This window comes from Phragmites australis, chromosome 4 (genome assembly GCF_958298935.1).
Source record: "Phragmites australis chromosome 4, lpPhrAust1.1, whole genome shotgun sequence".
In the NCBI taxonomy this organism is placed as follows: domain Eukaryota; kingdom Viridiplantae; phylum Streptophyta; class Magnoliopsida; order Poales; family Poaceae; genus Phragmites; species Phragmites australis.
This window is the reverse complement of record NC_084924.1, coordinates 39318199-39340010: the sequence shown is the minus strand read 5'-3', so window position 1 is coordinate 39340010 and position 21812 is coordinate 39318199. Positions and strand designations below refer to the sequence as shown.

Sequence of the window (21812 nt, the reverse complement as noted above, 5' to 3'; positions counted from 1 at the left end):
TGAGGAGGTCCATATAGGATAGCCCATTGGATGTTCAACGCTTAACAAAAACTTCCAATGGTGCTTCAACTACATCAACTAGCTCTGTCGTCCAAAACACATTGACTTGATAATTGCCAGAGGAGGCCTCATCTGTAAGCACATAAACCAACTGCTCAATTCGAGCACAGTGTTTACATATTCCTTATGTGACTATACGTGGCACTTCAGTTTTGCTTAACTATTGGTTCCTTGCTTCGTCAATGTGTTTAATAGTATGATTTGTTTGTTTAGATCAATAGTGTAAGTTGTTTTTATGTATGGTGAAGCCTCCACAAGATGGACATCAGGCAGTCAGGGGTTTAGATGATGAGGCCTCGGTATGTGCCTCCACTTGGTTGGAAAAAAAATTATATGCAGCGGTGCTGCAGGAACCTTCTCCCGTAGCATCACTCGGATGGGTGCTACATGTCCGTCTACGTGCATCTCAAAGCTAACTAGCCTAGCGAGTGAGCTGTTCTTGTACCATATCAACATCAAATAGAAGAGGAGCCGAGTCGTTCTTGCTTTTCTCAAAAATAAGGATCCTCCCACCCTCGGTGATAAGGTGCCAAATCCAACTGGTGCCACCGCACATCCAGGTCCAGCCACTACCCCAACCTTCCTCATCAGCCAGTATCCGAGCATCGCCGCAGTGATGAGCCTCCAAATCATCCGAGCGCCACCACACATTCAAGTCCAAATTCACCCCAACCTTCCAAGCGCTAGATTTGTATTTGCCTCCACCGCTTCTTCACCCAGATCTGCAATTGCCTCACTCGCCAGGTGTTCTCAATTTGGCGTTGATTTGGGGATCTGTAGATGGAAAGAAGGACAAGGTCTGGCGACGAGGACGATGTCGATGCCATCACAAAGTAAACTCAGTGAGGAGACAATAAGGACAATGTCATCGATGTATAACAAGAGGTAGACCATGTATGTGCCATGATGATAGATGAACAATGAGGGGTCCACCTTTGAAGCCAAAAATCCCAAGGATGCTAGGTGAGTTGCAAAATGATTGAACTAGGCCTGAGGAGACTGCTTGATGCCATACAATGATCGTCTAAGGTGGCAAACATGTGTGCTGTGCTTGGGGTCGATGAAGCCCGGATGGTTGTTGATAATAGATGGTCTATGTGGGCGTGCCATTGAGGAAGACATTGTTGACATTGAGTTGATGAACCAACCACTCATTAGCAAGCACAATAGTGAGGATGGTGCGCATGGTGGCTGATTTTATGATTTGACTGAATGTCTCCTCGAATTTAACACTGGGTCACTTAGAGAAGCTGCAAAGGACCCATCGCGCTTTGTATTGATCTAAGGATCCATCAGGCTTCAACTTGTGTCGAAAGATCCATTTACTTGTAACAACATTAGCACCAGTAGGATGTGGAACAAGGTCCCACGTGTGGTTAGTGTGCAAAGTGGTGAACTCATGTTCCATAGGGAGGCACCAATTGTTTGTACACTATCTCAGAAAAGCTTATTAGTGACGGGTGATAACCCTCATTAGTGATGAGTGCCACACACTTCACTCCGAACGCATCACTAACGTGAACTCATCAATGATGGGTCCAAACCCATCATTGATGTGTGTTTTTTTTTTTTAAAGGGAAACTACCTGGATTTGAGCTTGTTTATGTCGAATACAAACAATTTTGAGCTTTGGTTGAGAAGAAAAACAAACAAGCATTGATTGCATAAATGTACATATCACGGATGTATGTATTTAACGGGCTGGCTCAAAGATTTGACTTGCAAGCTGGATAAAAGAAGAGATAATTCAAGTAAATTGCTTTGACTTTGGTTAACGGGCTTGTAGAGTGTAATTGGAACAACTTGGTTGAAAATTAGCTTGGAATGGAGTCTCTACTTGTCAAACAAACTTGTATGTACACCCTTATTGTTAGGTCTCTGATTTGCACAGGAACGAAAATACAAAACGTTAACAGAGAAGGAAAATGGTGCTTCTTACTAGCCAAGAACGTATTGTACTTGTAGGGAAGCATGCATCTAAATTATAAATTCATATTTGTAGGGAAAAAACAAGGAGACATGCTTGATTACGAAAGACTGGAATGCAGTGTCCTAGTGCTCTATAAATTCTCCATAGCTTGGAATGCAGTGGTACAGCTGCAAGCGTACACAAACACTGATCGGGGATCAGGATGCGATGCCGCTCAAACCCAAATCAGAGCAAGGCTCAAGATGGCTGGTGCCATCAGATTGGGCGAGCAGAAAGTACCTTGACGAGGAGCTTGAGGTAGACATCGTCGGACTTGGGTACGGTGCACTTGGTCTTCTTGTTCCAATTGCCGGCGACAAGGTCAATACCTTGCAAGGAGAGGGGAGAGTCTGTGTCAGTCAAGGTCCATGGTCTCGGAGACGAGCAACCAACGAGAGGTGAGAGGTTACCATGGCGGCGCACGACGGCGGTGGCGGTGGTGGAGGGGCGGGTTCTAGGGTTTTTGGAGGTGAGGCGAGAGAGTGAGGCTTATATAGGGGGTGGGGGTGGTGCGGTGGGTGCGACCCGAATAGGTTCGAGCCCGCCAGGTTTTGCGCGTGGATCGTCGGTCGGGTAAGTTGGTTAGAGTGATAGGTTTCTTTGTAACCTGTTACTAATGATCGGAATATTAGTGATCGCTTGTCGGGTGACCCATCACTATTTTCATTAGTGAGGAGTGATTTTCTCACCTATCATTAGTGACGAGTCTGAGACAGGTCCCAGTCTAGGGTCACATTAGTGATGGGACCTCATAGGACTCATCACTAATAGGATATTAGTGACACTTACTGAGCAGCCGTCACTAATGGCGTGTCTCATTTGTTAGTTTCTTACGTAGTGGTAGACTTGGCGATGGGAGAGTGACATGCAAATTCAACCGATCGATGGGCTATTGAAAATCGCATTTTTCTCGGGTTGTCATCAAATGATCATTAACAACGAGAGGTATAGGTGTGGTAGATGGCGGAGGAGGCGCAATGGCAGGGGAATGCAACTTTAGCGTGTGCTGCGGCTGAGGGGAGGGCATCACTAGTGGTGTGACGGTAGCGGGGGAGTGCGGCGCTGGCGCTAGTGCGGCTAGCATAGGTGGGGTTGTAGCTACATGGAGCGGTGCTAGAGGGGGCACAGTGGCATGTTATTGTGATGGCGGGAGTGTAATAGTAGGAAGCAGTGTGGGTGGTCATGCAGGAGTGGTAATGAAAGTGCGGCCAATCAGAGTAGGAACATGTGCCAGTACGTGGGTGATGACCAAAAGAAAATCAAAGTTAGATGGCACTAGCAGTTTAGGCTGCTCATAAAAGGGAAAAGAAGTCTCATCAAAAGTTACATGAAGAGACATGATGATGCAATCTGTGGAGAGATCAAGGTAGTGATAACCTTGTGGTGGTCGGGATTGTCAAGAAAAACACTTGAATTGGATCGTAGTGCAAGCTTGTGTATGACAGTGCCGAAGAGATTTATGTAACACCTACCACAAATAACTCAGAAATGAGAGTAATCAGGAGGTGAACCAAAGAGAGATTGGTAGGGAATGCAAAAATTTAGATATTTGGTTGGATGGAGATTAAGGAGATATTTGGTTGTGTGGAGTGCCTTGACCTAGTAGGAAGGAGGCATGCTAGCTTGGAATAGAAGCGAATGGCAAATATTGTTGGTGGAACATATGATATGTTTCGCTTTGCCATTTTGTTGAGAGGTGTGTAGACATGACATGCAGAGTGCTATGCCATGGGAGAGGAGGTGAATGATCATGGTGTGGTTATCAAACTCACCACCATTGGAAAACTTAATACCGCAAATGGTTGGGGAAATCTGAGTACCACCATAAGTAAGGAAATTATGAAGGGTGTCAAAAATATCAGATTTGACCTGAAGCGGAACATCCACAAGTAATGTGAGATAATATTTGTAACCGAATATACTCAGTATTGGTGAGGTCCAAATATCACAATGTGTTAAATCAAAAACTCTAGCATTGCGAGCATGGGAAGGATAAAACGGGGGACGTGCATTTCTGCCACAAGTAATGTGAGATAATACTTGTAATCGGATAAACTCAGTACTGGTGAGGTCCAAATATTACAATGTATTAAATCAAAAGCTCTAGAATTGCAAGTATGGGAAGGATAAAACGGGAGACGTACATTTCTGCCTAATCGCCAGGCATGGCACAAAGGGTCTGCCACAAATTTATTACTTGAGATATTAGAAGCACTAGCAAGATGAGACAAAGCTTGTTTGCCAATGTGTCCGAGACGATAATACCACAAAGTTGAGGACGAAGTGGTGACGGAAAGTGCACAAGGAGCATCACGTTTTTTGGTGTGAAGATCATTCAAAGAAAGGCCAAAGGGTCAAATTCAGCAGAACGGTGATTATCCATGATGAAAAAATGAATAGAAATAAGGTTTTTGATGAGAGAATGTGTCACGATGATATTATTTAATTGGAAGGGATGATGAAAAAAATTAAGGATGTTGTGTCGGTGTGGGTGATGGGAATGTGAGAGCCATTACCGACAATAGCATAAGGGATGCAACAGAAGGAATTGGAGAAGAGGATGAGAGGTTATCATGGGTCAAGGTCATGTTGTCGAATATCTAACTATAGGGTATATGTGCATAAGGAGTACATCATACATAGACAGTGTATGTACAACACATATTAGGCAGCTCCAGATATCACGAAACTGAATCAGCGGTAACTGATACACTTGGAATCAAGGAAGTACACACTAGGAAGGTCCAAATTGGTTATCCAACTCAGAACGATCAGTATCCAAAACAGATATATCTACTTGGACATCAAGGAAGACAACTCCCTATCGACTACGGCTGGATAAAAGTCGGTACCTCACCCCTATATAAGGCGAAAAGGCTGGGGGAAAAGGAGAAGAGGTGAGGCAAGCATCAAGACCCCAGCAGAGGAGCTACTCATCAACTTTAGCCCTAGGTTAGATTAAATCCGATCAATTCTTTGTAATAGTCTTAGCCACATCGTTTGTACTCGAGATCATCAATATACAGCAGCAACACCCCCACAGGACGTAGGGTATTACTCCAATCGGAGACCCGAACATGTATGCATCATGTGTCTCGTATCATGATTAATCCCTACACTCAAAGGTACCCAATTAATTTACGGACATATTATCGGGAACTAATCTCGACTGAGTTGCAGTTCGGATCACCTCGAGTGGAAAATTACTCCAAATAAGGGCATGAGCAATTACGATCGTACGACATAAATTTACTCGAGGAGTACTGAGATCGAGCATCTATTCGAGCAGCTAAGTATCAGCAGGCGTTGCGTAGATATCAAAGCCAGAGAATCCAGCCCAGAAAACTCACCGCTGGGGACCTCATATTACGTAAGGTGCAGAAACAGGCCCAATACCACAAATTATCGCCTAGGTGGGAAGGACCTTACATAGTAGTCGAAGTCACTCGACCTAGATCAGTACGGATATCTACTCCAAACGGCGAGATACTCGAGCACTCGTGGAACATCGACCAACTTCGAAAGTTTCATTCATTGAAAAGGTAGGTTACAGGTAAGTCGATTACATTCGATTTGGTTAGCTACTCGATTATATAATCTTTTCTTTTTTCCCTCTAATTCGTGTGGCTAGTGCAGAATTGGTAGAAAGGATCAGCCTACCTTTTGCAAATAATGAAGATCCACAGTCTCCAAAAGTTTGGAAGCGTATAGACCCCCATTCGCCCTTGAACGAGTCGAGGAACCTTTTATACTCCTCCTTCGGGCAGCAGCTGATCACTCCAGGAACCGGCCGCCAACCAGCATAATGACTAGGAAAAGTGGCCGAAGCGAAGACCCTGCTGAAACTGCTGACCGGCACCGATGATGCCGAGTGGTCTTCTGTGTGGCGCGAAGGCGATCTGGTGGTTGTTGACGGAGAAGGCGACCGCACCTCCTTAGCCATCGATGACTCGAGGGCTCCACCGCCGAAGACCTCAATGGCGGCTTGGTCAATGATCCGGTTGAGATCACCACCATCCTCATTCCTCTTCGGTGTGAAGCATTGCGCCGTCTGGCCTGAAGCATAGGTCTTGATGTAATAGTGAATGCGTTGAATGAGGGGACAGCGACGATCTACGTTGGGCGCTTCTTCCCTCTCCTTCTTAGCCCCGCCACTCGAGTCCTCATCATTAGAGGAAGTGATGATGATGACCTCAGGAAGTACCATGGCGAGAGGCCTAGGGGATAGGACTTCTGGGATTGGCTCAAGAGGCGGAGATGGAGTGGAGGCCACGGCTTCAAGCTCTACGAGTCCTAGGAGGCAATGGACAAAGGAAACAAAGGAGATGACTGACAAACGGCTTCAAGTCCCCTCTATTTATAGCAGGAGAAACAGGTTATACTGTGTAAACGTAGCCGTCAAGATCCGAAACGATGGCATCGCCTCGCGCATGTAGTGCGTTCGGTGGAAGTCGAGATGTAATGATGGCGTTATGGCTTGTCTCATCTCTGCAAAGAGGGATGGACGGCCATTACGACGTGTCAAATCAAGGTTGTGGTGAAAATGAGCACAAATGAGAGTGAGGTTTTTTAATGCCCACCTGTCCGGTGGTTCGAGTTTACTCGGGAACCACATTGCAGTTAAAACCATAATGCACGAGGGCTTGCACTCTCGAGTATTCAGTCGAGAATGAGCTTTACTCTTCTTCTGACTCCGTTATCAAGTACATAGTTGAGAGATATAACACTACTCTCCGAACAATGGTACATGTATGTCCTTTTCTACTCTCTGATTGAGTAATTTCTTCCTCAACCATAGAGTCAGGGGCTACATCAAAATAGCATATATCTTTTATATATTTTTTGCAAAATTTTATCTGGCTCTGTGTCGATCACAATTAATAGAACCAACGAAGGCATGTGTTAGATCGATGATAGACAACTATACCTCATGAAGCATAATGGCACAGAGATTGTCAGACATCTCACGCCTAACGACCAAAAGGGTTATGAAGTCCTAGTCTGCCTCGCGTGTGCTCTCCATCGAGTTCATGTTTGTATGCTGATTAAATACTCAAATTGATAAAAGTTCACAGAAAATTCGATATGCTTTTTCTTTTTCTAGTTCTATATTAGTCTTTTCCTCATTATTACGGTCTTCTCGAGTATTCGAGGCTGCGCATCTGATGGCTTATCTAGTTAAGATTTCAGGTGTTGACAGATGCGTAATCATATGGTCTTGAGAATAATGACAACACGTACCTATCAGTTATTGAATCTACTTATGTTAATCCTATTTCATCGACAAAAGAATAGTAGACAAAAGCATAATAGACTGGAAAGATGTGGTATTGTTGCAGGCATTCTCAGATTACATAATATGTTTTAAAAGTGTCAGAGCCGAATAGATCATAAGTGCGAGGGACTCCCCTCACTGTCATCATTAGGCAAGCTAAGCCTTAACGACTCGACGAAGACTGGGACCACCGGCTGAACACTTTCAACAAGCTTTGCGGCCTCCTCACTAGTACAGTTGAACCCGACTGTCACCAATGAGGTGTTGAGCACGGGATTGTAACTCTTGAGGATACCGAGCAATGTGACGACGCTTGCGGAGGCTGATTGGGACATAAGGTCGAGTGTCTGCTCCTTCAGCTCTTGAAGAGCAAGAACCGCATCATCCTGTTGAGCAATGGCAGCATCCCATTCAGTCATCATGTCCTTCCTTTCAGCTTTCACTTGATTCCTGAGTTTCTCCTGTACTTGGCGTCATCGTCGATTTTCTTCATTGTGTCAGAAAGAAGTTTTTCTTTGCTGTTACAGGAGGACTAAAAGCCTGAAGAAGGTAAACCGGGAAGTACGTTTGTTAGTCACCCAATAATTGAATCATACACTTGTGATCGGGGACTCTCTTGGCTTCAAGCTTCTTGTGGTGGTTGGCCTTGACGGCAGCTACCTGAGCGCCTGTAACTTGGAGAAGAACCTTTATCGCTGCCCATGGGTCATTAGTTGGGATCGATATTGAGGTTTCATTTCCCTTGAGCTACAGCTCTTCTTTGGGCAAGCTCGAGGCAGGATCTTTAATCTGAGGAGTTGGAGCTGAGGTTGAGTCAAACGGGGAAGTCAGTCCTGGATGACTAGTCGAGACGCTGGCAACCTGGGTTTTTGCCTTTGTCGATAGTCTGCAATCAACATAATAAGGGAAGAGGAAAAGAAAAAACTGCCAGTCAAGATTAGGATCCAGGTCAAACCTCTTCAAAATTGGGAAGTGCAAAATGATGCTTGACTTTGGCCTTTTGGTGGTCACCTTCTTCGTTCTTGGACTGGCAGGTGGAGCCGGTGGAGGAGTTACACGTGGGCCAGGCAAAGCCAAGGCATCTGCAACCTGCAAAGAACCAGATGATAAAAATTTATTATTATCTTAAGTTTATCGAGTGAAAGTATGACCAACTAAAGAATGATAATTTGATTGAAATTACCTGTTTGATCGAGTCATCAGGCACAATGGTCTCTCGAGTTGGTGATTGTGAGGACGCGTCTAAAAAGCCACCCACATAGATTTGTCATTAGTAGAATGACTGAGAGAAAATCGATAACTCGAGAAGAGTTACCTTTTCGACCGAGTCATCGACTGTGGCTGTTGCTCGAGGAGGTGATTGGGGGGGGGGTATGCTCGTCGTCCCCTAACAAAAGGTCACCCATCCAAACCAAATGCATTTAAGTATCCAATTGATAATTTGAAAGGAAATAAGAAGATAATGAGAATTTTGATTTCAGTACCGCTCCTTCTCTTGTGCTTGAGAGGGCTTAAATCATGCATCTGGTGAGAAGACGAGGATGACCTTTTCGGTCGAAGAGATCCCTCAGCCTCCTCATTGGCTGATCTTTTTCCCTTGTCGACAGCATCAACTGAAGAAGTGCCATGAAGATCAAAGACCTCGCTCGAAAGGTGTGCTCTTGGCGGAAGACTGGAGCCTACAGTCATACAGACAGGTTAGATCAAATAGACAATGATCGGTCCTACTTTTCCATTAAGAAAATCCTTACATATGATCGAAGATTCGCTAAGGAATAAGGCAAAATGCCACGTTCCAGTGCTTTGTAAGAGAAGAGCTTGTTCAACTGGGCAGTGACATCCTGTGCAAGCAAGGCTAAAAAAGAGAAGCTTGAAGGTCATAGCAAAAAGAAAAGGGAAAAGTGCTAACTAAGCCTTACATTCGGCCGCATCCCTGGAGGCATTCTCATACCCATTGTATTCCCAAGCTAAGCACGTCCGCGCAAGGAGGTCAATCTCTTGCTAATAAAATATTTGGCCACATGCCACCTGGTTAGGATAAATTGCCTCAGCATGCCAATTCTTTTGGCGTAATAGGTGGTGTGGTCGGACTTTTGGTGCTCTTGTGTCCAAGATAGATTTTGGATGGGGAAAATGCCTCCATACACTAAAGGAAAACCAATTGGGTCTGGATTGGAGACGTAAAATCAAAGTTTTTTCCAATCCTTTGATCAGGAGGAGGTTAGGGGAACCAAGATATAGGAATTTTTTATTCCATTCCTCAATTGGAAACCACCCCCCCCCCTGACACATTTATTCTCTGTAATCCTCTTCAGTTTATAAAAATACTGAAAAAGATTTAAACTTGGCTGATGCCAAGAAAAGCCTCACGAAGATGAACAAAAACACTCAGCATGCTGACGGAGTTGTGGTTCAGGTGGTGAAGCTCAATTTGATACCAATCGAGCACATTGAGAAGAAATTTGGAAGGAGGGATATTGAATCCGCAATGGAAGAACAATTCGAAGACTACAACTCGTGCTCGATTTTGCAGGAAGGGAATCTCTCACCGGATGCCGTCCTCCATTCAATCAGGCTGCATGGCGGCACCACTCCTTCGGCATCAAGTTTCGCCAGCCAAGACTCTTGCATCGTCTAGGGTGTCCAAGCCTCGATCATGAACTGCACTTCATTGTACTGATCGGACGAGGCACCGGCAGCTGCTGCGTCTGACCGCTTCTCCGGTAAAGAGGAAGTCGGGATCTTCAGAGAAGAACTGGGATCCATAGATCTAAATTTCTTTTGGCAGTGGTGCATGCTGGGGCGGAGAAAGCCGAGTGGCTTGTGCAGGAAGACTGGTGGCAATAGTGAGGAATGTCCGCTACAAGTCCGGGACATACGGGTAAATAATCAAAAATTTATCATCTCTTCGATCACTCCCATCTTTACAATGCTTTGACAGGCGTGAAAAGAGGAACGATGACGATGTGTGAATCTCTGCACACCCTTCTGCCCGCATTAAACGCACCTATACCCGTCGTTTCAAATTTTGAAAAAAAAATTTAACTCTACTTGGAGTCAGGTGTCGATTAGTTGAGTTCTTTAATCTTTTTCTTCAAGTCTCGAGTGCGGTTAGCCGCAGGGAGCTCGACCCGACTGAGCTTCCACTCGATACTCAAGGAAGGATCCGTCCATACTCAATTCTTTCGGTTGTAAGCCTGATCCACTTTACTCGACCAAGCTTAAACTTGGTGGCACTCGAGTGGGCGCTTATGGAAACCCCTCCTCCTAGGTAAAGTTAAGGGACTACTGTCGAATATATAACTATGGGGTATATGCGCATAAGGAGTATATCATACACAGACAGGGTATGTACAATATATATTAGGCAGCTTCAGATATCACGGAACCGAATCAGTGGTACCTGATACACCTGGAATCAAGGAAGTACACACTAGGAAGGTCTAGATTGGTTATCCAATTCAGAACGATCAGTATCCAAAACAGATCTATCTACTTGGACGTCTAGGAAGACAACTCCCTATCGACTATGGCTGGATAAAAGTCTATACCTCACCCCTATATAAGGCGGAAAGGCTGAGGGGAAGGAGGAGAGGAGAGGCAAGCATCAAGACCCCAGTAGAGAAGCTACTCGGTAGCTTTAGGCCTATGTTAGATTAGATTCGATTTACTCTTTGTAATAGTCTTAGCCACATCGCTTGTACTCGAGATTATCAATATACAGCAGTTACACCCTCACAGGACGTAGGGTATTACTCCAATCGGAAACTCGGACCTGTATACATCGTGTGTCTCGTCTCGTGATTAATCCCTACACTCGAAGGTACCTGGTTAATTTACGAATATATTGTCAGAAACTAATCTTCGACACATGTGTATGGACTTACCGGAGTCCATGTTCCAGTAGAAAGAGGGTGGGGTCAATGTCATTTTGTTGAAGGCATGCATCAATTGATTTTAGTCCCATGATGCAGGGTAAGGGACGGGGGGGCGGCGCAATAGCGTAAACTAGGGATAACACAGGCCCAACCGGTGTCCAGAACTGCTGTCATGAAGGCTCCAGGCGGTTGTGGACCAAGAGTCCCTATGTCAACCGAGGGCCTGGCCTGGCCACATGTGAATGGAGCTAGCCCAAGGGTATTGGAACGATGGCCATAAGATCTAGCCTTGGCCGCTGGAAGGCACGGCGTTGCGACCACCGCTGCCATTGGAAGAGGTGTCACCTCTGTTGTGACCACCGCCACTATTAGAATTGCGGTGACGGTTGCTATTAGAGGAGTTGAACTCCGTCATTGTAACGAGTGGAGGTGCTGCCTCCTCTGTAGGTAGAGGTGTCGCGAGAAGAACCGCTGCTGGTGGCCTAGGAAGAGGAGCCACCGGATGTGTTCTTGGAGTTTGCTGGGGCCAGAGTAGCTGGTGTTGGCGATGAAGGCCAAGGGTGGGGATGCCTCGGAGGCCATCGTGATCACCTGCACCGTGCCGAAGGAGGAGGCCAAGAAGCCCGACGTCAAAGCCTGTCCAGATAACCGGCTAGGAAGGAAGAAGTCCGCGTGCGCTGTGGAGCTTCGAGCTCCAAGTACCTGTACTTGAAACGAACACGGGTCTGTTGTGTAATTGTGTGGTGTGGTTTCAGTTCTCTGTGGTGGTTGTGTAAACATGTTTCTTTGGGGTTTTAGGCGTCCCGGCCTGCTACTGTTGCGGCAAAACGTCGTCCTTGTACTTAGTTTCATTAAACCGTAATACAATCTGTTGGTTTCTTGAAAAATCAAGCAATGAAGCAAAAGCATCGCAATGAACCGAGCAACAAGAGGACCATAGCAAGAACACAAGGACACACTGACAGCGAATAAGATCGCGCGGACGTGGTGTGGGGAAGTCCAATTAACCGGAAAAATAGATTTAGGTAACTGGGCCTAAAAACTGGAGTGGGCCAGATCTGTTTGAACACGCACAAAAATCCCTTCTGCAGATTGAGTTTTCTAGTACTTTCTAGACCCATTGGTTCAGCTTAATTTGGATCTTCAAAAATCTGGAAATTCTGGATATGTAAACTACAGTAGCTATAATGAGTCCTCTCCAAAGAAAAATTGCAATGAGCAACTTAAGTACTTAAGTTATTGTAGCTTATAGTCTCATTCGGTCTTCTTAAATCGTCTTTGAAAAAAATCTAAAGGCATATTTTGTTGCTAGTTACCTTATTGCGTGCACCATAGGCACACCACAGATTTTTAGTCATATGTTTGATTCAACATCACAACTGTAGTTTGTCAAACTTTTTTAGCCTCTTGCTCCACGTATCATAGACTCATTTCTCTGTCAAAACTTTGTTACAAGTGCAGCGGTTATTTTATTCAGCATACCTTTTTTTAAGTAGCCACAGTTTACCTAAGTTTAGTTGTAAAAAAGTTAGACATGAACCAAACATATAGAATTGAAAAGAACTCGTTTCCCTTCCATTTAGTTGGCAACTACTTGACACGGACCATTTGTGGAATTTTTGTGGATAATATATTTTTTTTTAAAAGAATGTTGCTAGGATTCAATCGACGGTCCTTGTTTGTAGATCAGTTAAGTACCCCTGTTTTTTTCCGAATCATGTGCTCACACATTTGTCACATCGTTACATTTTGAATGGCGTTTCTGTACCATTTGGAATCATATATAACGGTAGAATACCCTTCCCAACTTAGGAAAGATCTAGTCAGACTTCTCAACTCAAGAATGGAATTCTTCAAAATGAATTTTCCCCATCACAAAAGAAAAATCTACAATATATATACTGTATTTATTGGTCTTAGCAATGCATTTGAGGAATACTCTCTTGTATCAAGCACGCACATTCAAGCCAAGAATTTCTCCACCTTTTCCACTTCCTCCACGCTTCCAATGTACAGGGGCACCCTCTGGTGTATCTTCACAATTCAAACATAAAGGTTAATCTCTTGATATCGATCAGGTTGACACATTGTAATTTTCAAGTACATTAATTGAGCACTAATGCATTCCTCTGTATATACATACCTCTGTCGGCGTGATATCAAGAATCCTCTGGTTGCCGTCGGATCCCTTGCCGCCGGCCTGCTCGACGATGAAGCTCATGGGCGCACACTCGTAGAGCAGTCGCAGCTTGCCGTTCTTGCTCTTCTTGTCCCTCGGGTACCCGTAAATCCCGCCGTAGAGCAGCGTGCGGTGGAAGTCACCGACGAGGCTGCCGATGTAACGCGCAGAGTAGGGCTTCCCGGAGTCGCCGGGCTCCTTGAGGCTATCCATGTACTGCTTGAGCTTGTCGTCCCAGAGCGCGTAGTTGCCCTCGTTGAAGGCGTAGATCTTGCCGGCCTTGGGGATCTGCACCTTCTCCTGCGTCAGCACGAACTCGCCGTACATGGGGTCCAGCGTGAACACGTACACCCCATTGCCGATGGTGAGCACGAAGATCACCGAGCTCGAGTACATACAGTAGCCGGCGGCGAGCAGGTTGCTCCCCGGCTGGCACACGCTCACCACGCATCTCTGCTCCACCGAGTCAAGCTGCACGTACGCATTCGTGTTGTGCGTTTGTTACGTAGACCGAAGAACGAAATGTGTAGATTAAGGAGGGGGGAAATCATGTGCTAACTGATCAAGATTGGCACGTACGGTCGCGTCGTCGCCGAGGTCGGTGAGGCACTCGTCGTTGGGGCTGTAGATGCCAAAGATGGACCCGGTGGAGACGGCGGCGTCGATGTTGGAGGAGCCATCTAGAGGGTCGAACACGACGATGTAGTTGCCCGAGTAACTCTCCTCCACGGCCACCGGCACGTCCTCCTCCTCTGACGCGATCACGCCGGTGCGCCCGCTCGACTTGAGGCAGTTGGAGAACACCTGCGCGCGCGCGTGTTCTCGGTGGATGTTCAATGTCTCTTCTGGTTTTTAGTTAGGAGTAAATTATACTTACCTCGTTGGAGACGACGTCGAGCTTTTTCTGGTCCTCACCCTGCACGTTGACGGCGCCCTGCACGCCGGTGAGGTTAGAGATGGGCGCGCGCTGCACCAGCGAGGCGATCTGCTTGCACGCCATGGATATGCTGGCCAGCACGATGGTCATCTCGCCGTCGATGACCCCGGCCTGCTCCTGCTTCAACAGCCACGTCGTGAGTGTCACTATCTCGTAGCTCGACTTCTTGCTTGTCTCCGGCGCCGCGGGCACCGTGTCCACGGCCGCCATGCACCGCATGTTGGCAGCCGACGCCTGGCCCGCCGCAACCCTGCCGGGTCTCCTGGGGTGGCCGAGGAAGGAGAGGCGGCATCGGAGCGAGGCCGCCTGGCGGGAGAGAAGGAGCACGTGGGAGGACGTGGCGGCGGCCATTGCTGTTGATGGCACGTACGCTCTCCTCCTGTTCTCTTGCCGCGCCTACCCCGTCTTCTTGCTGGTCACCGCCTTGGTGGTGTGGCTTCTTGTTTTGTTCCATTGGTTTCGGGTTGAGGTTTGTGTGGTTTGGGAGCGAGAGTGTGGATTGGAGAGAGGATTGTGAGGACGGCGTTGCTTCACTGCTTCAGCTTCAGAGTGTAGCCACCTGACCAACTTGCACGGTTGCACGCACACCTACGGTACCATTTGAAACCATATATAACGGTAGAATACCATTTGAAACCAAACATGTGCAATTGAAAGGAACTCGTTTCCCTTCCCCTTCCCCTTCCATTTCGTTGACAACTACTTGACATGGATCATTTGTGGAATTTTTGTGGATAATACATAAAAAAAAAAAAGAATGTTGCTGGGATTCAATCGACGGTCCTTGTTTGTACGATCAGTTAAGTACCCCTGTTTTTTTCTGAATCATGTGCTCAAACATTTGTCACATCGTTCCATTTTGAATGGCGTTTCTGTACCATTTGAAACCATATATAACGGTAGAATACCCTTCCTAACTTAGGAAAGATCTAGTCAGACTTCACAACTCAAGAACGGAATTCTTCAAAATGGATTTTTCCCATCACAAAAGAAAATTCTACAATATATACTGTATTTATTGGTCTTAGCAATTCATTTGAGGAATACATTTCAAGCCAAGAATTTCTCCACCTTCTCCACTTCCTCCACGCTCCCAATGTACAGGGGCACCCTCTGGTGTATCTTCACAATTCAAACACAAAAAGTTAATCTCTTTATATCAATCAGCTTGACACATTTTAATTTTCAAGTACATTAATTGAGCACTAATGCATTCCTCTGTACATACATACCTCTGTCGGCGTGATGTCAAGAATCCTCTGGTGGCCGTCGGATCCCTTGCCGCCGGCCTGCTCAACGATGAAGCTCATGGGCGCACACTCGTAGAGCAGCCGCAGATTGCCGTTCTTGCTCTTCTTGTTCCTCGGGTTTCCGTAGATCCCGCCGTAGAGCAGCGTGCGGTGGATTTCGCCGACGAGGCAGCCGATGTAGCGCGCAGAGTACGGCTTCCCGGAGTCGCCGGGCTCCTTGAGGCTATCTATGTACTTCTTGAGCTTGTCGTCCCAGAGCGCGTAGTTGCCCTCGTTGAAGGCATAGATCTTACCGGCCTTGGGGATCTGCACCTTCTCCTGCGTCAGGACGAACTCGCCGTACATGGGGTCCAGCGTGAACACGTACACCCCCGTGCCAATGGTGAGCACGAAGATCACCGAGCTCGAGTACATGCAGTAACCGGCGGCGAGCATATTGCTCCCCGGCTGGCACACGCTCACCACGCACCTCTGCTCCACCGAGTCAAGCTGCACGCACCCATTCGTGTTGTGTGTTTGTTACGTAGACCGAAGAACGAAATGTGTAGATTAATTAAGGAGGGGGAGATGATATGCTAACTGGTCAAGATTTGTACGTACGGTCGCGTCGTCGCCAAGGTCGGTGAGGCACTCGGCGTTGGGGCTATAGATGCCAAAGATGGAGCCGGTGGTGACGGAGGCGTCGATGTTGGAGGAGCCATCTAGAGGATCGAACACGACGATGTAGTTGCCCGAGTAGTTCTCCTCCACGGCCACCGGCACGTCCTCCTCCTCCGACGCGATCACGCCGGTGCGCCCGCTCGACTTGAGGCAGTTGGAGAACACCTGCGCGCGCGCGTGTTCTTGGTGGATGTCCAATGTCTCTTCTGGTTTCTAGTTACGAGTAAATTATACTTACCTCGTTGGAGACGACGTCGAGCTTCTTCTGGTCCTCGCCCTGCACGTTGACGGTGCCATGCACGCCAGTGAGGTTGGAAATGGGCGCGTGCTTCACAAGCGAGGCAATCTGCTTGCACGCCGTGGAGATGCTGGCCAGCACGATGGTCATCTCTCCGTCGATGATCTCAGCCTGCTCCTGCTTCAACAGCCACGTCGTGAGTGTCACTATCTCGTAGCTCGACTTCTTGCTTGTCTCCGCCGCCGCGGGCACCGTGTCCACGGCCGCCATGCACCGCACGTTGGCAGCCGACGCCTGGCCCGCCGCGACCCTGCCGGGCATTCTGGGGTGGCTGAGGAAGGAGAGGCGGCATCGGAGCAAGGCCACCTGGCGGGAGAGAAGGAGCAGGTGGGAGGACGTGGCGGCGGCGGCCGCCATTGCTGCTGATGGCACGTACGCTCTGCTCCTGTTCTCTTGCCGAGGCTGCCCCGTCTTCTTGCTGGTCACCACCTTGGTGGTGGCTTCTTGTTTTGTTCTGGTTTCGGGTTGAGGTTTGTGTGGTATAGGAGCGGGAGTGTGGATTGGGGAGAAAATTGCGAGGACGGCGTTGCTTCACTGCTTCAGCTGCAGAGTGTAGCCACCTGACCAACTTGCACGATTGCACGCACACCTACCGATTACATCTTAACTGGTCCTAGTGTGGTTGCTGGCTGCAGAACCGTCTTGTTCAAGGTCAGTTTTTAAGTATGCATGTTCGATTAGGCCAATCATAATTCATTTAAACTGTCACTGGAATTTGATCGAGTGGTGGTGGATGATTGGCATGCCTATTGTAACATCCTGGAAAACTGACATCAAAAGAAAAGAAATCAAAAGAGAACAGTGAGTAGTAAATAGTGAGCAGGGAACAGTGAAAAGGGCCTCGATTCGGTTGTTGTTGTGCCATTGGGTTCAAATCTCAAGTCTTTCAGTGATTTATGCCCCGACATATACGCACGACAGGAAGAATTACCGAGATAAGCAAATCTTTGAAGGGAATCTACGGCCGATCGACTTCTGAGTCGGTAGGCCAGGACGGTTTTTCAATAGTTTGTGTCGGGAGTTTGGGTCACCCAACTTTCTCACCAATCCATGTTACTGGTAACGTTGGTTACCGAGGAATTAAAGGCTCCAATGAGAACATCTCGAAAGACGAGCCTCAATTTACCAAGTTTGATGCGTCTTTCTCCGATTCGTCTGATGACGAGGAGAAGTATCATGAGGTAAATACCCTCGAAGTCAGAGATCAAGGAAACTAGGATGATCCCCATAATCCCCCTAACCTGATTGTGAAGGAAGTCCTGCATGCTCCCGTTTTACTGGGGGGGGGGGGAGAAACACGGCTCATGTCAGGGGAAATGACCACGTGGTCACTCCAGTCCCCCCAGTAGACACTCTCGTAGCTACTAGAGGTGTCACAACTCCATCGGTCCCAAAAAACCTCCTTGGCGCATTCACTAGCACCCAATATATGTCTCGAATAGCTCAACTGCTGGAACGGGCCAAGATCCTCATCCACTCCATCCCTCCAGGAGGATTGGCGGATTCAGTCAATGCCCAATGGTTACAAGAGATGATTGGATGTATCTACAGAGCTTAGCAAGTAGCCGAAGACTCTACTCGTGAAAGGAGCAGTACACCTCAAGTTAGTCAACCTCTAGAAGACATTCCAATGCATGCACCCAAGAAAACTCCAATCCAGCAAGATCCTTCCCATGAGACTCTAATCGAGAACTCGAGAGACAATGTTCACTATGACACATACAACAGTCATGCAGACGGGAGAGCATGGAGAACCCTCATCAAGGCCTCGTCAAATTCCCAAGGTCCATGGTAGACTAGACTTTTGAGGGTGAGATGATTGCAATCGGAGAAATCATGTGGTCACCGGTTGTTAGGCCTTCACTCACCAACTTAGATCTGTGTGCTAGCCATGTAGATTTCGATATGGTTCGATTGAAAAACATAACGGGAATGATGAACCTCTAAAATTTCTCTCAAATTACTCTACAACTATCCTAGCCACTAGAGGTGATGAACAGATCATGGCTAATTACCTTCCAATGGCTCTAGAAGGGTCAGCTTGCTCGTGGCTGACCAATCTGTCGCCTAACTCGATTGACTCCTTGGAACTACTTTGAGACGTCTTTTGTGCGATACAAGCACATAAGGAAGGAGGAAAATCTTCACCGTCTACGTCAAATACTCAAAGAGTCACTCTGGGAGTTCATCAATAGGTTCAGCCTCGTCAGGAATACCATACCAGAGATTACGTCCATACACTGATAAGGGATATATGGATTCTCGAGAAGAGAGGAGTCGCGGTGCCCCCCCCCCCCCCCCGCGCGGGAGATTACTCCATCATCCGTACCTTCTAACAAGGCTTAAGAGATCGAAGGTTGATCGAGCCAGTAAAATATGCCTTTCATGGCATAATCCTGGAGGACTCGTCCAAACCCCTCGGACGGGACTCGCTATCAAACCCCTCGGACAGTGCTCGCTACCGGTAACATTTGGGAATGCTAAAAACTTCTGAACTGAGAAGATTCATTTCGATTTGGCCGACTTTAGCATAACCTATAGGGTGACCCTTGGTCGACCAGCCCCTGTGACCTTCATGGCATTTGGTCACTACACCTACCAGTCTATGAAGCTTCTAGGTCCAAAGGGGGTCATCATCCACGTCCCAAGTAACAAACATATGGCATTGAAGTAAAACAAGAGCCTTGAGTTGGCAGAGCAACTACCCCTTCATGAGCCAATTTTCTTGGAGAAAGAATCAAAACCCTCAAAGCCCAAAACAAGGCAAAGAGGTTAAAACTGCTCTTCGATTTTTTGCTTAGCCGGCTTAGTGCGCCTAGCTCAAATGTTAGGCCTGAGTGAAACTGTTAGCTCGCTCGCTCAACTCTAGTTTTTATTACTCTCTCTGACTGCAAATGTAGGTCGTTTTAGCCTCTTCAACTATTCTCTAAATATATGTCATTCTCGAACTTCTATGCATTTTTTTCTCTTTTATTCCCTTCTTACCCTTGTTTAATAAATGCTATCACTCTCGCAAATGAATGAGTTATCTTTTCCAATGCAGAATAAATAAAGAGCAACAAGGTCATTTGATCTACTTTCTTAATCTCTGTGTACAAATCTAAAACGACCTACATTTACAATCGAATGGAGTAGTAAGTAAGTAGACTAAGTGTAATTTATTTTCTAAGAATAAAATCATAATGTTTTCTATGAATAGTGTTCGATTTTCTTCTCTCTCTATGTACTCCCGAGTTACTTAACGGCCAATTCCTAAGTCTTGTAGATCTTCACCAGTCTAATGACACATGGCATTCTAAGTATCCTTCACGGCGGGAATGAATTATATGACTTTTCTACGCTTCTTGACTGTCCGATCGAAAAGATCTTCTTCAATCGAATAGTTGAGGGCTAGGGGAAGCCAATTTTTCTCCCCTAATAAATTTTTCCTTGACTACCTGACTAAAATGATAGTCATAATAGTTCGACAGTCGAGGGGAAGTCAATTTTTTCTCCCCTAATAAATTTTTCCTTGACTATCCGACTAAAATGATAGTCATAATAGTCAGACGGTCGAGGGCTAAGGGAAATCAATTTTCCCCCTAATAAGTTTTCCTTAAATGCTCGACTCATATGTTAGTCATAATATTCGGGCAGTCAAGGGCTAGGGGAAGTTAATTTTTTCCAATTTACTCAATTCTTCCTTGACTACCTGACTGATATGTTCATCATATCAGATATATAGTCGGGGTTGGGGGAAAGTACATTACTTATGCAACGATTCAATAAGCTTCACAGTATCACTTGATCACGATTACTTTCAGTGGTCAGTACCAAGGGGTCTTAAGACAAGATCGTAAAGACTCGAATAAGTACGTTCCAAAGTACACACAAGCCAATGAGTTTGTAACACTTGAGGTCACACGTCACACAGCCTAAATAGAGTGACACACGACATACGATAGCAAGGCATCCTTGTGGCTAACTACTCGGCGGTACGCGTATATCAAAAGATACCAAGTTGTTCTAGAAGAGATACACAAATAATCGATTCTCCCCAAAGACATTATTAATAGAAATTAATTGTGCCATAAACTTACTCGAAGGAAAGTACCGAGTTTATTACATAGCCAAATTAAAGAGTTTGTTCAAGAATTTGCAGAGGATCTGGCAGGATCAATGCATTGGTGATCGCAGCAGCAACTTGGGCATCCTCACGCTCGAACTCCTCCTTCTTTGAGGGACTGCACGTGAAACCTTACTCAAGTACATTGAAGTCGATTTGAGGAAAGTGGCTCTTGAGTTACATACTGCACATTCATTTAAAATGGGTCTCTCCTCTCCCCATATAAGGAGAGGAAGGGTTCCCAAATTATGCACACAGTCATCAATAAGTGGAACAGTACCAGATTATATTTTATATTTGATGTGTTGTTACTTTAAATTTTTATTTTATTAATGTGTGATAACATTATTACAATTTTGTTCAACATTTCGGTTGATGTTATGTTTTCTCTGTAGCCCATCTGATCTAAAGCGAACAACACCCCAAGACATGACCCGCTTCGTTGCCCCATATTGGCCATGATCCAACAAGAACGAACATCCCGCTCCATCAGCCCATACATGTCAAGACCTGCTTCATCGGCCTAACTATCCTAGCCCGACCCAAATTGTTCATTTGTAGGCCTATGCAGGCCATGGATTGACAAATGTTGGCTGTCTGAAAAACGTCCCTTCTTGGGACATCATTTTTCTACTTTTAAACCTAGATGACGAATGTGTACACCAACACCTTCCACCAACTAAGCTCAGTTCCTTTTCACCTCTCAGTACCAAATAGAGTTATTAGATTTGTATAATACAGGATACATAATTAGACTCAAAGTTGGAGTTACATCTCGCCATCCGTTCTGAATGCTGCAGCAGTTTCTACTATACTTCCCCGCTAACATCAGCATGGTAGATGGGGCTGCAGGAAAAAAATTAAGACCTAATATCACATCTCGTTAAGCTAGCAATTTCTTCTTCTTACTCTAATTCTAATAGCGAATCATCTTTGTCATTAGGCATTACCAACTTCGGCACCAACCGTTTCAACAAGAAAAAAATATTTACCCGACGAGCTCTGATCTCCTTGGCTAGTTTTGAGTTCAGCAAACTGCACTCTTGGGAATCTTCCATAGCAGGATCCCAAGCGATTAGAGGACAGACATACCCTATGTTTTCTACTAACTGGGCATTCCAAGGTAATCTGCATGATACGCGCACGTTGAGTCATCGACAGGTCCAACAAACTTGTCCTCTTCGGTTCCAATCGCGGCTAC

The 21812-nt window shown here is 46.2% G+C and overlaps 2 protein-coding genes across 3 annotated transcripts; both read right to left on the bottom strand.

The window, feature by feature from the left end:
* Nucleotides 1-13011: 13011 nt before the first annotated feature.
* On the bottom strand, nt 13012-14741 carry LOC133916445 (fructose-1,6-bisphosphatase, chloroplastic-like). The gene is made up of 4 exons (XM_062360120.1): nt 14239-14741; nt 13941-14165; nt 13326-13832; nt 13012-13216 (listed from the first exon to the last, which is right to left on the bottom strand). Exons 1-4 carry the CDS (start codon nt 14647-14649, stop codon nt 13145-13147), a joined length of 1215 nt encoding a protein of 404 aa, XP_062216104.1. The 5' UTR covers nt 14650-14741; the 3' UTR covers nt 13012-13144.
* On the bottom strand, nt 14695-17084 carry LOC133916444 (fructose-1,6-bisphosphatase, chloroplastic-like). 2 transcript variants are annotated; one of them, XM_062360117.1, is made up of 5 exons: nt 16447-17084; nt 16149-16373; nt 15531-16037; nt 15370-15420; nt 14695-14886 (listed from the first exon to the last, which is right to left on the bottom strand). In XM_062360117.1, the coding sequence occupies exons 1-5, from the start codon at nt 16861-16863 to the stop codon at nt 14695-14697; spliced, it is 1392 nt and encodes a 463-aa protein (XP_062216101.1). In that variant the 5' UTR covers nt 16864-17084. The 2 variants fall into 2 exon arrangements, with proteins under 2 accessions (XP_062216101.1, XP_062216102.1); XM_062360118.1 differs by lacking the exon at nt 14695-14886 and having other exon boundaries at nt 15068-15420; nt 16447-17072.
* Between the last annotated feature and the right edge of the window lie 4728 nt (nt 17085-21812).

Bases quoted from the DNA above. Each gene is read 5' to 3' on its own strand.
- LOC133916445 (XM_062360120.1), bottom strand. From the start codon at position 14,649: ATGGCCGCCGCCACGTCCTCCCACGTGCTCCTTCTCTCCCGCCAGGCG. The intron at 13,833-13,940 runs GTACGTGCCAAT...GCGTACGTGCAG, and splicing joins ACCTCGGCGACGACGCGACC to CTTGACTCGGTGGAGCAGAG. The intron at 13,217-13,325 runs GTATGTATATAC...TGAATTGTGAAG, and splicing joins TTGATATCACGCCGACAGAG to ATACACCAGAGGGTGCCCCT.
- LOC133916444 (XM_062360117.1), bottom strand. From the start codon at position 16,863: ATGGCGGCCGCCGCCGCCACGTCCTCCCACCTGCTCCTTCTCTCCCGC. The intron at 16,038-16,148 runs GTACGTACAAAT...GGGTGCGTGCAG, and splicing joins ACCTTGGCGACGACGCGACC to CTTGACTCGGTGGAGCAGAG. The intron at 15,421-15,530 runs GTATGTATGTAC...TGAATTGTGAAG, and splicing joins TTGACATCACGCCGACAGAG to ATACACCAGAGGGTGCCCCT.